Source organism: Coturnix japonica, chromosome 2 (assembly GCF_054131305.1).
Source record: "Coturnix japonica strain WE chromosome 2, WE-NBRP24, whole genome shotgun sequence".
In the NCBI taxonomy this organism is placed as follows: domain Eukaryota; kingdom Metazoa; phylum Chordata; class Aves; order Galliformes; family Phasianidae; genus Coturnix; species Coturnix japonica.
Genome location: NC_140664.1, coordinates 29,002,292 through 29,022,490, shown reverse-complemented (window position 1 = coordinate 29,022,490; position 20,199 = coordinate 29,002,292). Strand labels below are relative to the sequence as shown.

The following is a 20,199-nucleotide window of genomic DNA, read 5'->3' as shown; positions in this document are numbered from 1 at the left end:
TTACGCTTGCAAGGCATAAATGGGAAAGATGCACAGTGTGTACACTACTTATAGATCCAAAAGCAAATATATCACCTGGTCTCACTTTATTAGAAACCGACAAACTGCATGGTAAATTTAAAGTCTGTTGTTTAAAAAGACAGATTTTTTCATAGATGCATAACATTTCAGAGATTAAATTATAATTCTCACTGATCTAAATGGAAAATGCATGATTTGAAGAACAAAGAGCTTTAGGAATATTCTGTAACCACTTCACATTATTCTTTCCTCATTTTGGTTATCCACAGGAACAGGCTTAAATTCTGAGAATCTACTGGATCCAAGACATTTTAGGCAGCTATGGATTTGGATGGCTCTTCTTTTGAAGGAGTCAGCTGATGTAGTTAATACCCTGTACTCACTCTCATGTGTTTGTTTTTTTTTGTTTGTTTGTTTGTTTTGTTTGTTTTTGTTTTTTTTCTTGGACTAAAATTGCAAATAATAAACATTCAAATGAGCATTTAATCCCACAAGGTTTATTAGAGTGCCAGAATTGCTTCAGGGAAACCGTAAATACCAACAAACGTAAATGGTTGCTGCTGTGTTAAACAGATTAGTAGCTGTGAATTATAATACTTTATTATGGGATAAAAGGCACTTTTACCTCGAGTCCACTATAAAGAGTAACACAAAGCAGAAATGGAGAGACTGAAACTGGGAGTAGCTGTGTGTATGAAACATGGGACTGCAGTGGTACATTGATATGGAAGTCACACATTCTGCTCCTCCCAAGGATGACGGCTGCTCTCCTTTGTCTTTCAACAAGTCCACTTAAAACTGGAAAAACAAAGAAAGCAAAAAAAAAAAAGATTGCACATTTTCTCAGATGCTCTCAGTTATCAGCAGTCCTAGGTTTAAAAGGCCTAATGAGATGGATGAAAAAGGAGAGCACTGTGTATCCTGATTTCATTTTCCAGGCAGGCCATCCAGACTTTCACCTCTTATTGGTTGTGTGAAATGGGCTCACCTAAAATACTTCACTACCAGTTCTGTAAGGCCTTTGCAATCTAAGGTGGTCCAAATCTTTAGTCCTAACCTATCGTCTGTGGATGAAATCTGCAGCTTTGTCTGGACAGACTTCCCCTTTTTAGGGAGAATGTTTTCAACAAGGAGAAAGCTGGCCTTAGAAGCAGGGGGAGTCCATTAATGATGCTGTCAGAGTCTATCCTCTTCATGCAGTATTAGAAGAGGATACAGAAAACCAAAACAAATCAGAGGACCAGTCATCACCTCTCATCTGTATTTTACCTATACTCCCACTGTGCAAGGAACATCGTTTGCACAGAGTTCCTTTTACACAGGAAATTGCCCCTTAACATCACAGACACATTCTTAACAGGGCAGGGATAGTGATAAACTATGAGGGTAAGATGACCAATGAAGCTGGCTCTTTATTAGGATGCTTTGTTGCTTAAATATTGAAGAAATAAAGGCTAAGAAGGTAGAAGCTATTTTCTCAGGACCTGAACGAATCCGTTTCTGATGCATTACCATCATCATCATCATCATCATTATTTTACACAAAATTATTTAGAAGATTTTTGCTCTTAACATGAAATAGAAAAGCAGAAAGAGATAAAAGCTGAATGTACTGAATTCTTAGAATAAATCCTAACACATTGATGTCAGAAAGAAGACTGACAGAAAGTTTTCATCTGAGGCAATATTTCATGACTGCATTTTCCAGACAAGACAGGTTTTAGCTTATCAGCACAGAGGTAAACTGAAAGGTACAAGGAGACATCTCCAGTTTCTGGAATGGTTGTATAGCAAGCAAGAACATATGGTTGTATAGCAAGAGACACAGTAATTCTACGTCTATCTTCACAGTGCCATTTCCACTCTTCTTACAGGCTGGTACAGATCAGATACCAGCAGATTTTAGCTTCAGTCACTATATCTCTGTTGAATCAGTCTCAGGATACAACAAGAAGAAAATACTTCCATAATTTTTCTTGATCAGATACAGACCTTCAGGCTTAAGCAATGATGTACTCTCTTCTATCCAGACTGTATCTTTTATACAGTATTTTTAACTCATGTTTCCAGGCCTGTAGCTGAAAGATGCTGTGCTGTATCATGCAAGACTGTATTTCACTCCTCTCCCTCCTGCCCTATGCATCCTCCCTTGTACTACTACTATGGCAGCACAACAGCTGTGATGTCCCTGACTTCTGTTCCAGTGCTTCACTACCCATATTCTAAACTACTTTTTCCTTATTTCCAGTTTAAATCTCCCTCCTCTGAACACACATCCATGTCCCTGCTGTACAGACGACTGTACCGGGATGCAGCACACTCAGCAGACAAGCAGGACGCCTCTTAAAGCGCACCTCAACGCGCCAGCCACCGGGTGGCGCCCGCGCTGCGCCCTGGGCAGCCAAGAGGGAAGATTGAAAAGGGGCTGCCCCGATGATGTGCCATGGCACAACGCCCGCCCTATTACAGCTGCTGGGAGCTGCTCGTCTGCGCTGCTGTGTCGAGAGGGGCCCTGCCTCTCTCGGAACGGCTGGGAGGAGAGTGCAACTCGAGCAAGAGGCGAAAGGGGGCAATGAGGGTCCGCGGAGCTTCTGTGAGCTGGAGGCTCCGTCTGGAAGCGCAGAGCCTGTGTCTGAACTAATAGGAACGGTGAAGTGTTATCCCTTGGAACCCAGGCTGTCCTCTGGCTTTGAAGCCCAGTGTCCTTGGGGTGGCTTCTGTCCTATGCACTCAGCCTCCGCGATAAGGTGACATGTAAACTGTGTGTTGCGGATGAGTCCTACACGTTGCTGACTCACAAAGTACACGTTGGCATTACCTGGGAGAATGGTGCAGGCTTTGTGCCAAAATTATAAGCCATGTAAGGACATTTTCATTGCTGTTCCACTCACATCAGGGCTATAGTCAGTTTGGAAGTGGGAAATAGCTTCTTATCTTTGAAGCTTGATGAACAAGGTGTTAACGACATAATTTGCATCAGAATCGGGCAGAATATATAAAGAAAGGTGAAACAGTCCCCTAAGATAAAGGAACTGTTCTGGTCTGTACCACAGGATGAGTAAACACCTCGAACTAAGCTACTGTAAGAAACAGACAGGCAGCAAGTCCTGCGGTTACAAGTGTTTTACTATGATTAATGGCTTGAGAAATAATCTTCAAAGCAGACTTATGACATATTGTTATGTCTTAGCCAAAATGAGGCATCTCAGGTTTTTCTTTTACGAGAATTTTCAGCTCTTTTGTGACTTTCCAATTTCCTTTTAGCTCTCTCTATTAATGCTTCATGAACATCATTGTTGTGCCTTAAACTATTAGACCTGCAATCTGAATATCTTTACCAAGTTTGAGACAGCTTAATTGTACGCATATCTCTCTGTGTATCAGCTGACTGTCATCTCTGATGAGGTCAGATTTATTCATGAGCTGTTATTCCTTATGACAGTCTACCTGTATGTTTTGGTCTCTTAGTCTCTCCAGTTTTTGTGGTGCACAGAACTCCACCAGTATGGCAGCTAAGCTTTAATCCAGTAGCCCTACAGAAAGTTGTTATGTTTTCTCTTTGCTTTCTTTTCTAGTTTTCACCATGTCAACATGTCATCCAACCAAACAATTCTCCCTCAGATACTGCAATTTTTACTCTATTTCCTATAAAACACAGCAAGAACTGGGAAAAACCCAAACAGATGTGATATGTGTTCCTCCTGTGATGAAACCTATCTATGATTCTCTGCACAGCCCCAGAGATCTTTCTAAATAGAGAGAGAAGGCCTTGGTTAACCATCACAGTAGTACAGAACTCTTCTCACAAGCCTGGCAAATCTCAAGCATACTCATATGAAAACGTCACACCTAGGAATATAATACAATTCCTCAGAACTGTAATGCACCAAATCTCCTTCCTGGTAAGCAGTAACGTAATCTCATTATTTTGCCTCCTTCCAGTTAAAGAATAAATAAATAAACTTCATTGATGTCCCAGTGGGACAGAGAGAAGGGTAATGTAAGTGGTTTCCAAGATGGACACAGCCCACTTGTCTGATTTGAAAGAAATCAGAACAAAACGATGCAAGGCATTCTCTGCTACTTGGGGTGGGAATCACAGATTGCCGCCTGGAGCGGATGCCATTAAGGCGTATATTCACTCTCTCCCCAAGAGAGGTGCAAACAGGTCTAGACCATGTAGATGCCAGAAAACAATGAGATATTCAGCAAGTAAAAAGATCTGGTGTTAACAATCTTTCCAGGGTCTCCTTTTTTTCCCAGTAGAAAGTATTTAATGTGCATGTTTATTTTGTGAAGAAGATGACTTGCCTCTACAGGAGAAAAAAGTGACATAGGTTTTGTTTTCCCCACGATGACCACAGATTATACGTCTTCTAGCAGTTATGTGTTATTGAGGTTTCCCAGAACACTGAGCTACTCCACTCCTCTTCAGCCTTCTTCACAGAGCAAGAGGGACTTCCCTGAAGAAATGAATCACAGGGCAGTCAGGATCTTTCAGTTCCTTATTGCAAAAGACTTCTGTTTCACTTTGGTCCCCTTTTCCTCTAAACAGCTTGCCCTCTGAATAATAGGACGTGAACTGCTTTGAACTGCTTTGTGCTTATGTTCAAGGAATACAGTAGTTTCTTGTGCTATTACTAACAACCAAGATTTTCTGTGAACATTTACACTTTATTTAGTTTTTATCCTTTCTACAAGCATAGAATGGCTTGGGTTGGAAGGGACCTTAAAGATCATCTAGTTACAATCCCCTGCCGTGGCCTGGGTTGCTATGCACTGAATCAAGCTTCTCTGGTCTCCATCTAACCTGGTTTTGAATAACTTCAGGGATGGGGCATCCATGTGCCAGTGCTTCATTACCCTCTGAGTGAAAAATTCCACCTAACATGTAATCAAAATCTTCCTAATGAAAGGTACATTCTAGTAAGAATCACAGAATTGCAGGGGTTGGAAGGGACCTGAAGAGACTGAGTTCAACCCACCGCTAAAGCAGGTACCATACAATAGGTCTCACAGATAGGCATCCAGATGGATCTGTAATATCCCCATAGAAGGAGACTCCACAACCATCCTGGGCAGCCTGTTGCAGTACTCCATCACCTTTGCCATTAGGAAGTTCTTCTGCATGTTAATAAGAAATTCATGTGTTTGAATTTCAGGCCATTACTCCTTGTCCTATCACTGCGCACCACCAAGAAGAGTCTGGCCTCATCTATTCACCTCCCACCTCCCTTTAGATATTTATAAATGTTTATCAGATCCTCTCTCAGTCTTCTTTTCTTCAGGCTGAACAGACCCAGGTTACTCAGCCTTTCCTTGTAAGGGGGATGCTCCAGGCTCTTCATCATCTTTGTGGCCCTACACTGGCCTGAATTTTGCCCTTTACTGACTAGGATTTACAGTGTTAATACTGTTCCTTCTTCCATCACAGCAAATTAGAATAAATTTTAAAGAATAATCAATTCGTTGTCAGAATTCCTATCCGTGTAGCTTATTCCTCTTGTTCCTATGAAAATTCCCATAAGCTAATGCTGCTGTTTTCCATCCACTTTGTACATGCTGTCTGTGCTCAGTGCACTGAACTTTGTAAACTAAGAAGTGATGCAATCCTTTGCTGTTCTTGCAACTTTTCGCTCCAGATGCTGAGCAATTAGTTTCCTTGGGTTGGGTTTGTGCCTGTTCATATCTTCAGATTTTCAGCTCCGCCTGTTTTGTTGTCTTGGAAGACTTGCAACATTAGGAATTCTTTTCGACACTGCAAATTTTAATTCCTCTAAACTGTTCCAGCAGCATGAGAGGATTGAGTGATCTCTTCTTCTTGCTAAATTCCAATCACATCATCAAGGTTAATTCTAGTTCTTCAAATAGTATGACAGCATGTTTCTTGTCCCAGACCCTCTCAGACCACCAGCACCAGCATTACAGAAGTGATTTATCAGCCTGTAGGTTTTCTCAGTTTTGCTTATCTCACTGGATAGATTCTATATGAATCACACAGAATCACACAGAATGCCGGGGATTGGATGGGACCTCAAAAAATCATCTAGTCTAATCCCCAGTCCTGCTGGAGCAGGAACACCTAGATTAGGTGTTAATTGAGATTAACTTTACTAGGGATTCTAACTCTGGGAGGATTCTCATGCACTGCATTCCAAATAAGGCATTTTAAGAATTATTTTTATAGTTAATTTGCAAGTTGTTCAGAATCAACAAAGGAACTGAGACCTATTTCTTCTCAGTACCTGAATCTTAATTGTCCTGCACTGTGGGGACACTACATAATGGAGGAGCTTCTCCCAGTTGTTTAAAAACTGTTTCCTAAGAATTCCCCACCATTTGCACTGAGTGCCACATGATATTTTTCCTTGAATGGGCAAAGGTCAAAGCAGTTAGAAAATTAGGGAGTCAGCTCAGCATCCATCCTCTGTGCACTGGTCTTTACTACTCTCAGAATGGAGAGTAGTAAAAATCACCCAGTAATGGAATGTAATTCTTAGACATAATTACCTTTAGCCTTGGTGAGAATCTGTGCTGTAACACCAAATCCATGTGTGGTTTTATGCAGAATTAGCTACTTGTGGAGGAAGTGACTGTTCTCCAGTAGAATGGATGGCTTTCCATGTAGTCTCATTAAAATAATGCAACCATTATTTGGTTATATTATAAGCTCACATGGGTGAACAGCTCCACAACCCAGTTCTTCCTTCTTTTTATCTTCCTTGGCTCATATGAAGTTCAGTCATTTAAACCTGGGTTTGTCCAACTCAGTTTTGGATGGCTAACTAAAAGTTTAGATCTTTGGCTGAATCTTCCAAATGGTCACATTAGGGTCTTTCTACAGCCAGTGAAGAGAGATAGAGGAACTTATAGATGGTTAATGAGATTTTAAAATGAATTTCTTCCTCATTCATCTGGGAGACCTCTATTGCAACTGTATTTCTAACATAGACATCTTTACTGAACTGGAAAAATGAATCGTTCAGAATCCATAGCGTGTCTGTGAGGTTTTAAAGTAGTCTGTGTATAAAGCTATTATTAACTGGGAAATGTATGGCTTAGGTATTTCTTAATTACAAATTACATTTATTTTACTCAGAATCGTTAGCATTCTCAGTATGAGAGATGTATTTTCCTTGGGTAAGCAAACACATGTATTGGAAAAGAATGGATTCACATTGGAGACACAAGTTTTCTGGCTGCTGATCTGCTCTGTCAGAGTCCCATGTCAAGCAGACATGAAACATAATTTCACACAACATTTATACAAATTTAAAGTCATACAAATACTTTTGGGAGACACACATTCCTCCTGATTGTCTGCCAGGACAGTCAGTGCAGGTACTCTGCATTTAAGATTGCACACGAAGCAGTTCTCAGCTGAATATGAGTTACAGAGATGATGACATTTTATTTGTAAAACAACGCTAGCCAAATTTGTACACCTTTATGGAAACAAGATGGGTTTTCCTTGTACCTTCTGCCAAAGAACAGAGATGTCATTAATGTAACAAAATAATCATCGAACACCCACTTGCCAAATATAATAGCAATGTATGTGAACTGCTTGCTTCCAAGTTTGTGAACTGCACAAATAGAAGATGATTTTTCATTTTAAATTCCCCCTGCATCCAGCTACATAGCACACATCCAATTGGAATGCTCAAACTTTGAAAATGAAATGAATTTACTCAATTGGGCAGGCAAAAACCCTGTGGAATCTCTTAATGCTTAAAAAGAGTATCTTGATCATATAAAGTTCAGATCTAAATTTCAGCTGTTTGTGAGTTAAAAGTAATTCATGTGTGCATTTGTGTGTAGTTTTGAAAGCGAAGTGTGCTATTAAGACAAGTAATTACACCATGACAGGTATCTCTATAAACAGGCATTTGAAACAAAGAAATGAGGCTTACTAAAAGCTGCATTTTTCTCTCCTGATTTTGCCTTTAAATCTCAGCAATGAATGCTGAGTATTTCTATTCTAAAACTGGCAGTAGTCCATTGGGGTACCACCATCATATGGATGCATCTGTTACAGCAACAAAGACAGTAAGTGCATTCATTATTTTGCAAAGAAAACATTTTATATATACTTTGTGGCCACAAACACACACACGAATTACAAGAGCATGTAGTATGATGCACGGATGGAAGCAATAATACATTTGCCTTCATGTCACACTCCTCACCCCCAATTTTGGCCTACTGTATTTACTTAACATAACTACTTCATATTTGGGAACTTACCCTGAACATTTTTTTCCATCATTTCACATGGACCCTTCTATACTGTGTAAAGTTCTCCACGCTTTCCTTGTTTTTCCGATCTCCTGGAGTCATTAGCCAATTACAGCTGGGATCAAGGCCAAAAACAGCTCAGTATCACAGCTCAGGTGATCTCAAGTGGCACCTTAGTTAAACTGCTGAATAATCTTTTTTTGGGGGTTCAGATAAACATTGGTTGAGTTTTTTTATACCTTACTCTTTCCTCTAAGTCCTTCCTTTTTTATTTACTGTTCATATTGTTTTCTTTTTATATAGCTTTATAGATTGGTTGGGGTTCTCCCTCTGTGGCACAACTACCAGTTAGGATGCCCCTTTCTTCACAGCCTCTCTCTGGGTAAAACTGGAAGATAAATCGGACTGCAGTCTCAGTACAACTTGCCCTGAAATCACAGGAAAGAATTTCAGCAGATCCTGGATTAAGGTCTCATTCTGTCATTTGGTGGCTACAGACTATTTCATACCTTTCAGGGAAAAGAACACTTTTCTGCTGTTCATCTATATGAAAGATGTTATCGAAAGCCAGTCCTGGGCTTCTACGCAGTATCTGAAAACAGAAATCTGTAATGCAAGATGACCTGAATCCAGGCTCACCTCATACTTGTTAAGCAAATGCTTCTATTTCCTGGCTGCTTAAATGAAGGAGAGGAGGCCTTTTCTTCTCCAGAGCTATTCAGCTTTCTCCCTTACTATGAATTAACCTCTGAGAAGACATTCAGAAGAGAAAACCTTATCTCAAGTGTTTTGCTCTTGAAGCAGGAAAAGTCTGCTTCCAACTAGAACAACTCAGCTTCTTATCCCACTGCACAAACACAAATAAAAGCAAACCTACAGGTGGAACAGGGACACTGAAGAACTGCAAAGGAGCAGTTGTGCTATCTTTTGTGCTGTCAAGTAGAGCAAGTGACTGAAATGATTCTCTTATCTACTTATCTTGTTTATTTTCCCGATTCAAAGAAAAGATTATGACAATACATTCCATAGGGTGTTAAATAGTGTTTTGTTTTTATTTTCCCCCTGCTGATTGTCATAGTACTGTTACCTTATGTGAGCAGGTTGGGGTGAAAGTGTCCTTGTATGTTGCTGGAGATGTACCTGCTCTAAAAAAGATGAGGAGGAGAAGGGTGTGCCTATGGAAACGGTATTCAAGGATCTGCACTGCAAAGGTGGTCTTACATTAAAGCAGCCACACACTGTCACAGTACCAGAAATTGTTGTAACCAAGCTTTTAATGTCATTTATAAAAAAATAAAATTATTTACATTTGCAACTTATTTGATGGCATCCTCCTTTTATTACAGCATTCGGATTAGTGAAGAAACATCACTAGAACTCATTTGAGGGTAAACTTATCAAAGAGAAGCGCAGCAGTACAGAAGAAACGTTTAACACGTTGTGAATCCTTGCTGTATTGCAGCATCACACGACTCATTCTTTACAGCACATGCACGCTGGCCTTTCAGCGTGCAGAATTTCTCTTCCATATTAAAACATGGAAGTTCTGCCTTCATATTGGGGACAGCCCCACATTCTTACACGTGGCACTTAAAGGCATAACCAAAGGAATTAGTTTCATTCCATTGGGTGGCAGCCTAATTGCAGAATGTAGCTGCTTACACATTTTCAAGAAAACTCCGGTTAAAAGGACAAAAACAAAGTATGGTTACACTTATTGCATAGTTGCAGTAAACCTGACTCGTGAATACAAAAGCCATCAAAATATATTATAAATCTGAGTTTCGAAGCTACTCTAAAATACTGCTTTGCTTTAGAATACAAATAACACTGTTTGGGGTTAGTTTGTAGAGTTGCATTTTGGTCCATGCTGTTAATTCTATATCATTCTTTTCCTCTTCCATTAGTCTGATAACCTCGGAACAACAGGTCCTCAGGCAGCGGCACGAATGGCGAAGCACAAGAAGGGCTTTTCCAAATCTCAGACTTCAGCGGCCGCAGCCAGTTCATAAAAGCTCTCCTCTCCAGCGTCTCCTTCCTTTACTGCTTTAAATAGACTTCCCTCAGAGCTCTAAGGGAAAGAACTGAGGGGAAACACAGATTTAACACATAGAGATGGGGTTTGGTCCCCATCTTCTTATCTTGAGCCGATAAATCATAGCTCTTAAAACATCCAGCCCATAAAAAAAAGATCAACAAGGTAAAAAATTACTTTGGCTAAGCGGTAGTTCCACATAATCTGCTGGCGGCAGAGACGTCTTTGGTGTCAGCGTCGGGTCGTCCTGAGACCACAAATGGCCAAGTCTGCAAGCAAAAAGAGGGATTTGGCGTTAGAAAGTTTATCCTAGTGTGAAACCAGAGCTTTATTACTGAGAGATGTCTAATTCTGCCTCGCTTGCAAACACGTCATCGTGTTTTAGTCCCTGCGGGCAGCACCGAGAAAGCTGACTTCCTCTAACAAATATTTTCATTACGTTATTTTCATTATAATGAAACGCTCCACGTAATGCTGCGACGGTCAGCAACAAATTGTTCTCGTCAGACATGCAACACTCATCTTGCTTTGCAAGTGTTTGCATCGTTCTATAAATACAAGACTTTGATACTATTCGGAAACGCTACACTAGCCAACTTCATACCCTCGTGGGCGCTTGGTTTTGGACTGAGAAATGCTCCTTCCTCGGACACGACACTTGCTTCATACCCGAGGAATTGACCTCTTTATGGTTCCCCCCACTGCCCGGACCGCCAACACCCGCCCGGACCCGGAACCCGGGGCAGCACCGCCATCAGTGCCCGGACTGCGGGCTCCCGGGTTCGCCCGCCGGGCTCCCGTACCAGGTTGACGGGGTGCACGTAGCCGTTCTCGTAGCGGTCCTCTTGCAGTAGCTGCCGGAGGTGCGCGATGTAGCTGGAGGCCAGGCGCAGCGTGTCCAACTTGGAGAGCTTGGTGTCGGGCGGCACCCAGGGTAGGCTGGTCTTCAGCCTGGAGAACGCTTTGCTCAGCACCCGCATCCGCGCCCGCTCCCTCGCGTTGGCCGCGTTGCGCTGCGACTGCTTCCCCTCTGCCGCCTGCCCCCGCGGCCCCGACGGCGCCTTCTTGCCCCCGGGGCCGCTGCCCCTCGCCCGCTTCCTCTTGCAGCCCGCCGGCCCCGCCGCGCAGCTGCCTTCGCCGTCCTCCTCCTCCTCCTCCTCTTCCTCCTCCTCTTCCTCCTCCTCCGCCGCCGAGGAGTTGTCCCCCGAGGGGTAGAGCTCACCACGGGGCTGCCGCTTGCCCGCCGCCGGGTAGTCCAGCTGCAGCGCCCTCAGGTCCATCTCGGGCAGCTCCTCCGCCTCGCTCCCGGAGCCCGTTGACATGGCCCCGGGGGGAGGCGGCGGCGGCGGCGGCTGCGGCGGCAGGGCGGGCGGCCGAGGCGGCTGCGGGCAGCGCGGGGCGGCCCCGCCGCGGAGAGTCCGTGCGGGGGCGCGGGGGGCGCGGCGGGGGGATGAGCCCCCGCACAGCGCTATATAGCGGCTGCAGCGGGGCCGAGAGGCGGCCGGGCCGGGGGGAGGAGGAGGGGGCAGCCCCCGGCCGAGCCCCGCGGTGGGGCGGTGCCTCCCGCAACGCCCGGAGCGGCGCAGCGCGGAGGGGCGCGGGGCCGCCCCGTGGGCTGCGGGGTATCGGGATCTGCGGGAGATTCCCGCTAGGGAATGGACGGGTGAACGCTCGGTAAACGTTCAACAGGGGGATAGAAGAAGAGCCCCCGAGGCGCATCCCTACCGCACCCCAGACACCGCCTCTTCCCAGGATGAATAAGCAACACGTTGCTTCCCCGCTGCCCTCCCGGCCCTGTCTGAGCTCAGTTAAGCAGAATAACAGTTCCACTTCGCAGAATAGAAAAGAACCTAATGACTACAACAGGTGGAAAGATCTTGTCCCGAAATTTCGCTCCCTTTTTTTTTTCTTTTCTTTTTCTTTTTTTCTTTTTCCTCTTACATTTCCCTCCCGAGTTTAGTGGAACCTTCCCCCTGCCGCAGCGCGACTTTCCTGGCACCAGCGGTACTGCTTTCGCCCAGCACTCCGCGGCCCGCGGCCACTTAACGCTGTGTAAACCTCGGCTTCGCCCGCTGGGGCCAGAACCACATCAGAGCCGGGTTTGGGAGCAACCCTTCCAAGGGAAACTTGACATTGCTTGAAGCGCCGAAACACGCGGCTGATCCTGCAACTGGATCTCTTGAACTCGGCTTGACACTGAGATGCTCTTGCTGGCACTGAGGAAGGGGTGCGTGCCAGACTTGGGGGCTGCTTGGCCTCCCCAGTTAGCCTACATAACCCCTATATACATACATATATATCGGTATAAACATATATATATATATATATATATATATATATATATATAATATATATATTTAAAGATACCGCAGAGGGAGAGATATAGGTTTACTTCCCAACCCCCCCAACCCCCCGTAGTCCGGGTTGTTTATACAGGTGCGGGCTGAACGCTTTCCCTGCTAAAGATTAATGGGAGAAAGTGCAGAATTTCTTTAAACAAAGGAGAAAATCGTACCCGGTCTCAAAAGCCACAATGGCAAAATCTCACCTTCCGCGCCCACCTCTTCCTCAGCCGATTAAAGGCGACGCAGACTGAGTACTTCGTCTCATTTAATGTCGGGATGGGGAGGAGAGGGGGTCTGGGAAATAAAGGAACGGCCAAATTCTCAGATCATCTTTGCCTGCACCTTGGTTAGTGCAGGCAATGGGAAGTGCAATTAGGTGAATCGGGAGTGAGCCTCGACTTCGGATTTACACCCAAAGAAGCCGAGCAGGAGGGACTCCTCTCAGATGCACCAAACCTCTGATTTCCGCGACCCCGGCCAAGGTATCATTTTCCGGATTCAGGATCATTTTCAAGGCTTTGATGGGGCATTACATCATACTCCCATTTATCCTCTAGCCAAGACTTTGATCCTTTAGGCTCTCCGCGTGCTGAGGAGGGGAAATGCCCCCTGGTACATGGAGGCAGCGTTTCACGCCCGTTATTAGGTACAATCCCTTTCCCTCGTTCCTAAGTTAAAGCACGGTCCGCCCCGCGCTGCGCTCCGAGGGCAGCATCCCCTGCTCCATCCTCCCTCCGTGCGGGGCAGCGGGGCCGGCATCCCTCGAGTAGCCGGGATGGGGCAGGACAGAGAAACAGCTTTTATGTTCTTTCTGAAGTAAAAGTGCAGCAAGAATTAAAAAACAAATGTCCAAAGGCCAAATCCGTAAAAGCCAGGTTATCTCTGGGAAGAGGAGGGGGAGCTGCTAAAAGCAGCGTTCACTCTCTGGGGTGTTGGCAGCGACAAAGCAGGGCGGAGGAGAGAGATGTGTTCTGGATAAAGTGCCTTAAGTAACACTTTCCTTGGGCATTTGTCCTCTCATCGAACTCAGCAGAGCTCCCGGAATCACTCCGCTCCCACCTAAAAGTTCACTCAAGCTTTTGGAAGGGCCTCGGTGTAAGAAGGGAGCTTTTATTCCTTTGCTCGCGGCGGTGAGAAAGGAGGAATGGCTGAGAGGGGGGCAGGGTGAACGGAGTCTGGCAAACGTCTCAGCTTCGATCTCTCCGCAAAGGGCTGCAGCAGAGCCTGGCCTGTGTGAGGGGCACGCGAGGCTCCTGAGCGAAGGGACTCTGGGCACTGCTGGCGCTGCGGGCAGCAGGTGGATGAGAGACCTTTGTTTAATGGCACCGGTAGCAGGAGCATCTCGGCGTGGCTGAGAGCCCCTGGAAGAGGCACCTGGGAAGGGGAGACAGTAACAATGCCCTTAGGCGGGGAGGGTGGGAGGTCAGAAAGTGTGTTCCCCGAGCAGCCCCGAGGTGAACACGGCCTCTCCGTCCCCTCCACCCACCGGCAGCGCCCCGGGGCTGCCCCGCTCGGGATGCGCAGGGCGAGGCCACTCTGTCCCGGCATTTGCGGCGCAGCGATACGGGGAGATACGATACGAGACCTTATGACAGCCTCGCTGCTCTCCCCGTGGTTTGGCCGGGGGGGCGTTGCTCAGGTATCCCCAACTCGCAGCGGTTTCCCTGCGGAATAGGCAGGCAAGCTCTCCAAATACCTCCTGGCGCCAGAAGAAAGTTCTCATGTAATAGATACCCGGCGGTGTGAGAACACGGATTCTGCTCACTTTGTCAATCAGCCGCGGGTGGAGAGAGTCGGGGAGGGGGAGATGGGATTTCTTTTAATTAACGAAGAGAAAGACGGAGTTTTCTCCAATTCTATTATTATTAGTATTATTTTTAATGATACCTGGAGTTGTGCTGTTGGCCTGAAAGGACAGGAATTAATGGTGCAGCTGAGAGCGTAGTTTATTTCTCCTCTCGGAGCAAATTAGCTGGAATAACAAGCAAACATCAGCAAGAGGAAGCACTCTGTTACTCTCCTCCTTGTGTTTCACCCTGAGAGGGAAGCCCACCAGAGCCAGACGGAAGAGATGGGGAGAGATAACAGCACTGCAGCCTCTCCTTCTGCTGGGACGCTCCACCGCGCTCCCTCACTTTGGCCGGGTGGAGGCGGAGGAGGAGCTGGGGAGGGGGGCGACTCCTCTGGGACCTTCCAGAGAAGTCACTGTGCACTCCCGAAGGGGCACACGGCCGCTGAGACAGCACGAAGCGACAGCCCGGAGCTGCTGGACAGAAAGGAAAGTCATAGAATCGTAGAATCGTTTGAATTGGAATGGACTATTAAAGGTCGCCTGGTCCAATTCTCCTGCAATGAGCATCCGCCTAGACTTTAAATCGATAACATTGCAAGCGACCGCTTCTCCCACTATTGGGTTAATACCGGATGTGAAATGTGTAAATAATAAATGAGACGGCGACTTTGCTGTTGAAATACACACAATTCTTCCAGCACATGATCCTGACACATATAGATGTGTCTCTATTTAAAAAGGAAGAGCTTAAATGCTTAGGTTAAGTATTCAGCTGCAAGGTTTTAACACCAATTTTCCCACTTTCCGAATGCTTGTTTCCATATCCTACACTCTATTAAGCCAGAAATTTCTGTTCTTTTCGCAGTGCTTCTATAAAGTACTCCCACATCTGAAAACACTTCATTACTGTAGTAGTGCTTTAAATTTTAAGTAGCTAAAATGTTCCAGAGTCTCACAGGCTGCTTCCTGTAACCACCTTAAAATATGCTGTTTGCAGATACTTCTTGATGGCTGAAGCTGAACTCTTTTTCAAGTCGTTTTGTGGCTTGCTTACATTTTAATTTTGTGATTGTGGCCATATTAATGTTCACGGCATTTTGGTTTATTGCTTAGGACAACGAATAAGACCTTTAAAGGAGGATGGATAGATGGAGCCATACCATTATGAACAGCAATGAAATAAGGTTTCATAGACACAGCAGTCAAAATCAGAACTCAAATAGTGAACCTTTCTTTAGGGAGAGCTTCTTTCTTTCATTTCTATCACCAGGAGCAAATGTTATTTTTATTAGCTTTTGTATAATGACAGCTGGACTTGTAGGAGACAATCTCATATGATATAATCCCACAGAACATCTCCACCAGCAGAATATCTGCTCTTAAACCAATGGCACTGAGAAATGGAGTTTTCTTTCTACTCTCTTCAGACCCTTACACTGTTTATCTTTCATCTTGAGGTCACACATGAGGTCAGGCTTTTTGCCCATTATCTTTCCTTGTTTTTAATATGGATATTTATTTGAATGATGCTAATACTTCATTATCGAGAGTAAGTCAGAATTATAAATTATACTTTTCTTTCTTCCTTTCACAGTAGATTTCTTTGGCTCAGCACTTGGAAAACAAAATGCATCTGGATTTATCTGGAATCTGCTAAACAAAACTGCTGTGCCATTGCTCCTGAGGTTCTCGACAAGTTGCTACAAAGGGAAACCATACACTTCACCATTCTTAACAATTATTACTTAAAATTAAGCAGAGCTGTGAACCTAATGATGCCAGATTGGTGGCGTACCTCGTATATCAAACATACACTTAAAAGAAGAATGACAACCATGCTGTGCAAGGTCATCTGCTAGCACAGAAAGTCAGATATCCATCAATTTGAGCCGAGCTGACACATCGATGCACATTGAAAAGCTGATTCTTGATGTCTAAGTCTTTTCCTAAGGACTCCAATTTAAAACTGGAAACATTCTTGCCAAAATAAGTAGTGTTACATTTGGTCTAAATCTGGGGGGGGGAAAAAAGAGTGCTTGACAAAGGATCTCTTGATGAAATTGAAGTAATGGATTCTACAGCCCCTCTGAGACTGAAACAACCACAATCCTCTCTGAAGGATGTTTTTCAAAGTGAAAACTGGCTTTATTCACATTTATATTTAAGTGTTTACAAGTTTTCTCCCAGATATTCTGAATATAACTTGGATGGTTTTCAGTATAAAAAGCAACCTGTGTTAGAGAACACAACTTTGGAAGCAAGCACAAACTGAGATATGTCCTACTGGTTAATAAGCTTCTCATACTTAATTTTTTCATTCTTTCATTGGGGAACATAAGACAGAGGCAGGAAGCACCAAGGGCCTTACCAAAAGTAATATCAAGCTGAAATTAAATCTCCAGGATAGCCGCTACATAATTCCTTCCAATTCTAATTACTGTATTTCTACTGTCCAACCATTGACCGTTTCTGAGGAAGGATGTTCAGGAGCCCATATAATGGCTTTCTGGCCTTGTTAGGGTAAGTGATGTCAAAAGATGTCATGATCCCATGATACCAAAATGCAACCGGTGCCAAAATCCATTTGCCCTGTGAACCAGGATCACTGTCTATGTTACAAGGTCAAAAGGAGAGCATCTTCTTACACACTGCAAGTCCTAGTGCTGCTAGTGCTGCTAGCATAGCAGAGTGACACAGGGAGGGTAATAATGATGTGACTGACAACAAGGCAGAAGATGGTGCAACCCTCTCATCTGGGAATAATGCCCCCAGAAAAATGCTGTGATTGATATGGAAATTGTTGATGCTTTCTGGCTTTACATGAAGACTGATTGTGTATATACACACAAAATAACAAAGCAATCAGCAGAAATAAAACTGTATAGGAGGATGTATGGCTGATATATCTATCATAGAGCATGATACTCTACTTCTTGTACATTCATTGTCCCAAATTCCCAAGGAAAACCAGAGATGGAACACTCTTCTTACAGTTAAATGAGACAAGCCTTGATAGAAGTCTCATGCACAAGAGCAATTATCAGTTTTATGAGTTTATCTTTGCATTCTTCCTGGTCTCAGGGACTTCTGAACACAAATACCTCTCAGCAGACAGGCAATCATAATATGATCCAATTCAGACTACAAGGTTATCTGAAGCTGATTCATTTCCTGTTCCAGGCTAATACCAATGGAGGAACAGCAAATTGTTTGCTCTGTACCAGCCCAACCTTTTAACACTTTCAGGGATCTGAAGTTTCACACACACTCGCCATTAAGTCTATTAACCTAATCAGCAGCTTTAACTGCATCTGCAGATAAATAAAAGAAATTTATAAATTTAGTTTATGTTGGGAAATAAGTTTATACATCAGTATAAGATTCTTGATTAAATTTGGCAATAAAGTGTTCCTAATAATATTAATAAAATCCTACATTTATTTTTAACAAGCTTTAAATAGAAGGCAGGAATTTGTTAGGCATTTGCCCTGTATTTCTTAAAAGTATGATATGCTACCCAATCTACCAACTTCAAGACAGCCTCTGGCTACTCTGCTTTCACAAAATTCTCTTGTTATGGTTGCTAAAATAAAATGATTAATTTACTTTGGACCTGTGATAAACGCTTTAATCTTCATAGTGTTGTCTGAATAAGGAAAGGCAAACTGGTGAGCTGCTACAAAAACAAAAAGACTAAGAATAACAAAGTGCTTAAAATATGGAAATTATCTAACCTTGAAGCAGAGAAAGCCATATTTCTTGTTATAGCCACTTTCAAAGTGCCTTCTCTATCAAGTTTACTCAGTTTAGAAGCAAGGTGCTCATTGCTCCTGGAAAAATTCCGCAGCTGCTTAATGAGCAGGAGTCAAAGACTATTACACAACATTACTTACAAAAGTAAAGTCAAAATGCTTCTGGCTTTTTGAGAATGTTCATATGTTAATGTGCATGTTATGTCTGTCAACTTACAGAAGGCTCTGAAAAGAGAACTGCCTAAAGTATAGTGTAGTGCTTTGGCTGGATCTGTCCTATCTTACTGCTGTGCATTCTGCTTTCATGAGCACTTGATATACAGACACAATGTATAGAAAAGGCTCCATGATTTGCCTGCTATTTATAAAAATGAAAGAATAAGGTGAAAGATGAGTAACTCCAGCTCTGTAGGGAATTGGTAAGGCATGGATATAACAGATAGTTTATTGCTCTGCTTGGAGGAATGCTTGCTGGGTTCAGTGAGTTCATCAGATTTCAAGTTTTGTAGTAGAATGTAGGTAATAAAAAATCTACAGGTGCACACAATCAGTCTTTCGAGCACTGAACAATTCTGTGGGTGAAAAAAGAGGCTTTTTAAAAACCTGTAACATCACAATCTGGTAAAAATGTCTGGTTCTTACTTTCCAGCCAAGCCAAAAGGAACAAATAGAACAACTAATAGACCTTTGAAGATACAATTATATTCAAGAACATCATTATGTATCACATTGTGGGAAGACAAGCCAAATGTGAGATCAAAATACTCATCCTTTTTAGCTAAAATATCATGCGAGGTGGGAACAGGAAGGATATAGGAATGGCTTTGCATATAGCTTCACAAAGAAAAGCTTTGCAGTCTTATCTCTGAAGCATCCACCTAAATAGACGGCATAAAGTGCAAGCACTGCAGAGACTTACAGAAACACAGAGTCACCAAGGTTGGAAATGACCTCTAAGATCATCATATCTAACTGTCCACCTATTACCAATGTTTCCCACTTAACCATGTCCCTCTATACAACATCTAAATGTTTCTTGAAAGCCTCCAGGAAAGTGGAGAGTCAAGAGATTATTATCAGTGTTTGACAGACGTAATCATGTAAAATAGAAGTACTGACAGAAAGGGAAGAATTTGGATGGCTTAAGTATTTGTTTGGAGCAACAGATGAGCAACACTGATGTTGGTAAACTCGTGCATCCTCAGAAAAAGTAGAAATGCTGAAAGGCAGGTCCAGACATAACTTCTGATGCCTTTCAGTGAAGCAGAGGAGTTACTCTTATGAAAGCACTTGAAAGATTTAGTAAGCTAAGATTCAGGTGGTGCTAAACTGGGATGTAAGTGAAGGCAGATGATGATCACAATAACCAGTTCTTAAAAGTGCCTGCAATTGGAAGAATTTACTTGTGAAAGTGGGTAAGTTTTCCAGTGAAAAAAAAAAAATTAAAACTATATAGAGGGACATTTATGGAGTGTTTCTATGAAGAAAAGCTGAGGGATCTGGGCTTGTTCAGACTGAGTGGTGAGGCCCTGGCACAGGCCATCTGGAGAACCTGTAGGTGCCCCATCTCTGGAGGTGCTCAGGTCCAGGTTGGATGCGGCCCTGGGCAGCCCCATCCAACTCATTGCAGTGGTGTCGGAACTGAAGGATTGTTAAAGTCCCTTCCAACCCAAGCCATTCTGAGATTCTATGATTATCTTCAAGAATATGGAAATAGCAATTTACTCATTCTATTATTATTATTATAAGTAATTTGTATTTGACAATTGTTTGTAGCAAATCAAATGGAACTGAGCAGAATAGGATCATGTTCAATATCCACGACTAAACCTTTATATGATCTCATGTAAATCAGTGGGCTGATGATGGCAAGATAATTCAAGGGAGCATGCTCTGCCACATTTTACCTCAAGAATAACACTTATGTAAGATGCATGTGTTTGATTTTGTAGCATTTGCCATGTAGATAAATTAGGAGAAATCTTGTGGAGGGTGCAGTTCACCTCTCCTAATTTC

At 43.4% G+C, this 20,199-nt stretch overlaps 1 protein-coding gene across 1 annotated transcript; it reads right to left on the bottom strand.

The window, feature by feature from the left end:
* Positions 1-9,515: 9,515 nt before the first annotated feature.
* MSC (musculin) lies at positions 9,516-12,901 on the bottom strand. The gene is made up of 3 exons (XM_015855778.3): positions 11,098-12,901; positions 10,472-10,563; positions 9,516-10,343 (listed from the first exon to the last, which is right to left on the bottom strand). The coding sequence occupies exons 1-2, from the start codon at positions 11,614-11,616 to the stop codon at positions 10,477-10,479; spliced, it is 606 nt and encodes a 201-aa protein (XP_015711264.2). The 5' UTR covers positions 11,617-12,901; the 3' UTR covers positions 9,516-10,343; positions 10,472-10,476.
* Positions 12,902-20,199: the final 7,298 nt, after the last annotated feature.

Excerpts from the sequence above, each read along its gene's own strand:
- MSC (XM_015855778.3), bottom strand. The coding sequence starts at position 11,616 with ATGTCAACGGGCTCCGGGAGCGAGGCGGAGGAGCTGCCCGAGATGGAC. Across the intron at positions 10,564-11,097 it reads ACGTGCACCCCGTCAACCTG|ACTTGGCCATTTGTGGTCTC; the intron begins GTACGGGAGCCC and ends TTTTGCTTGCAG.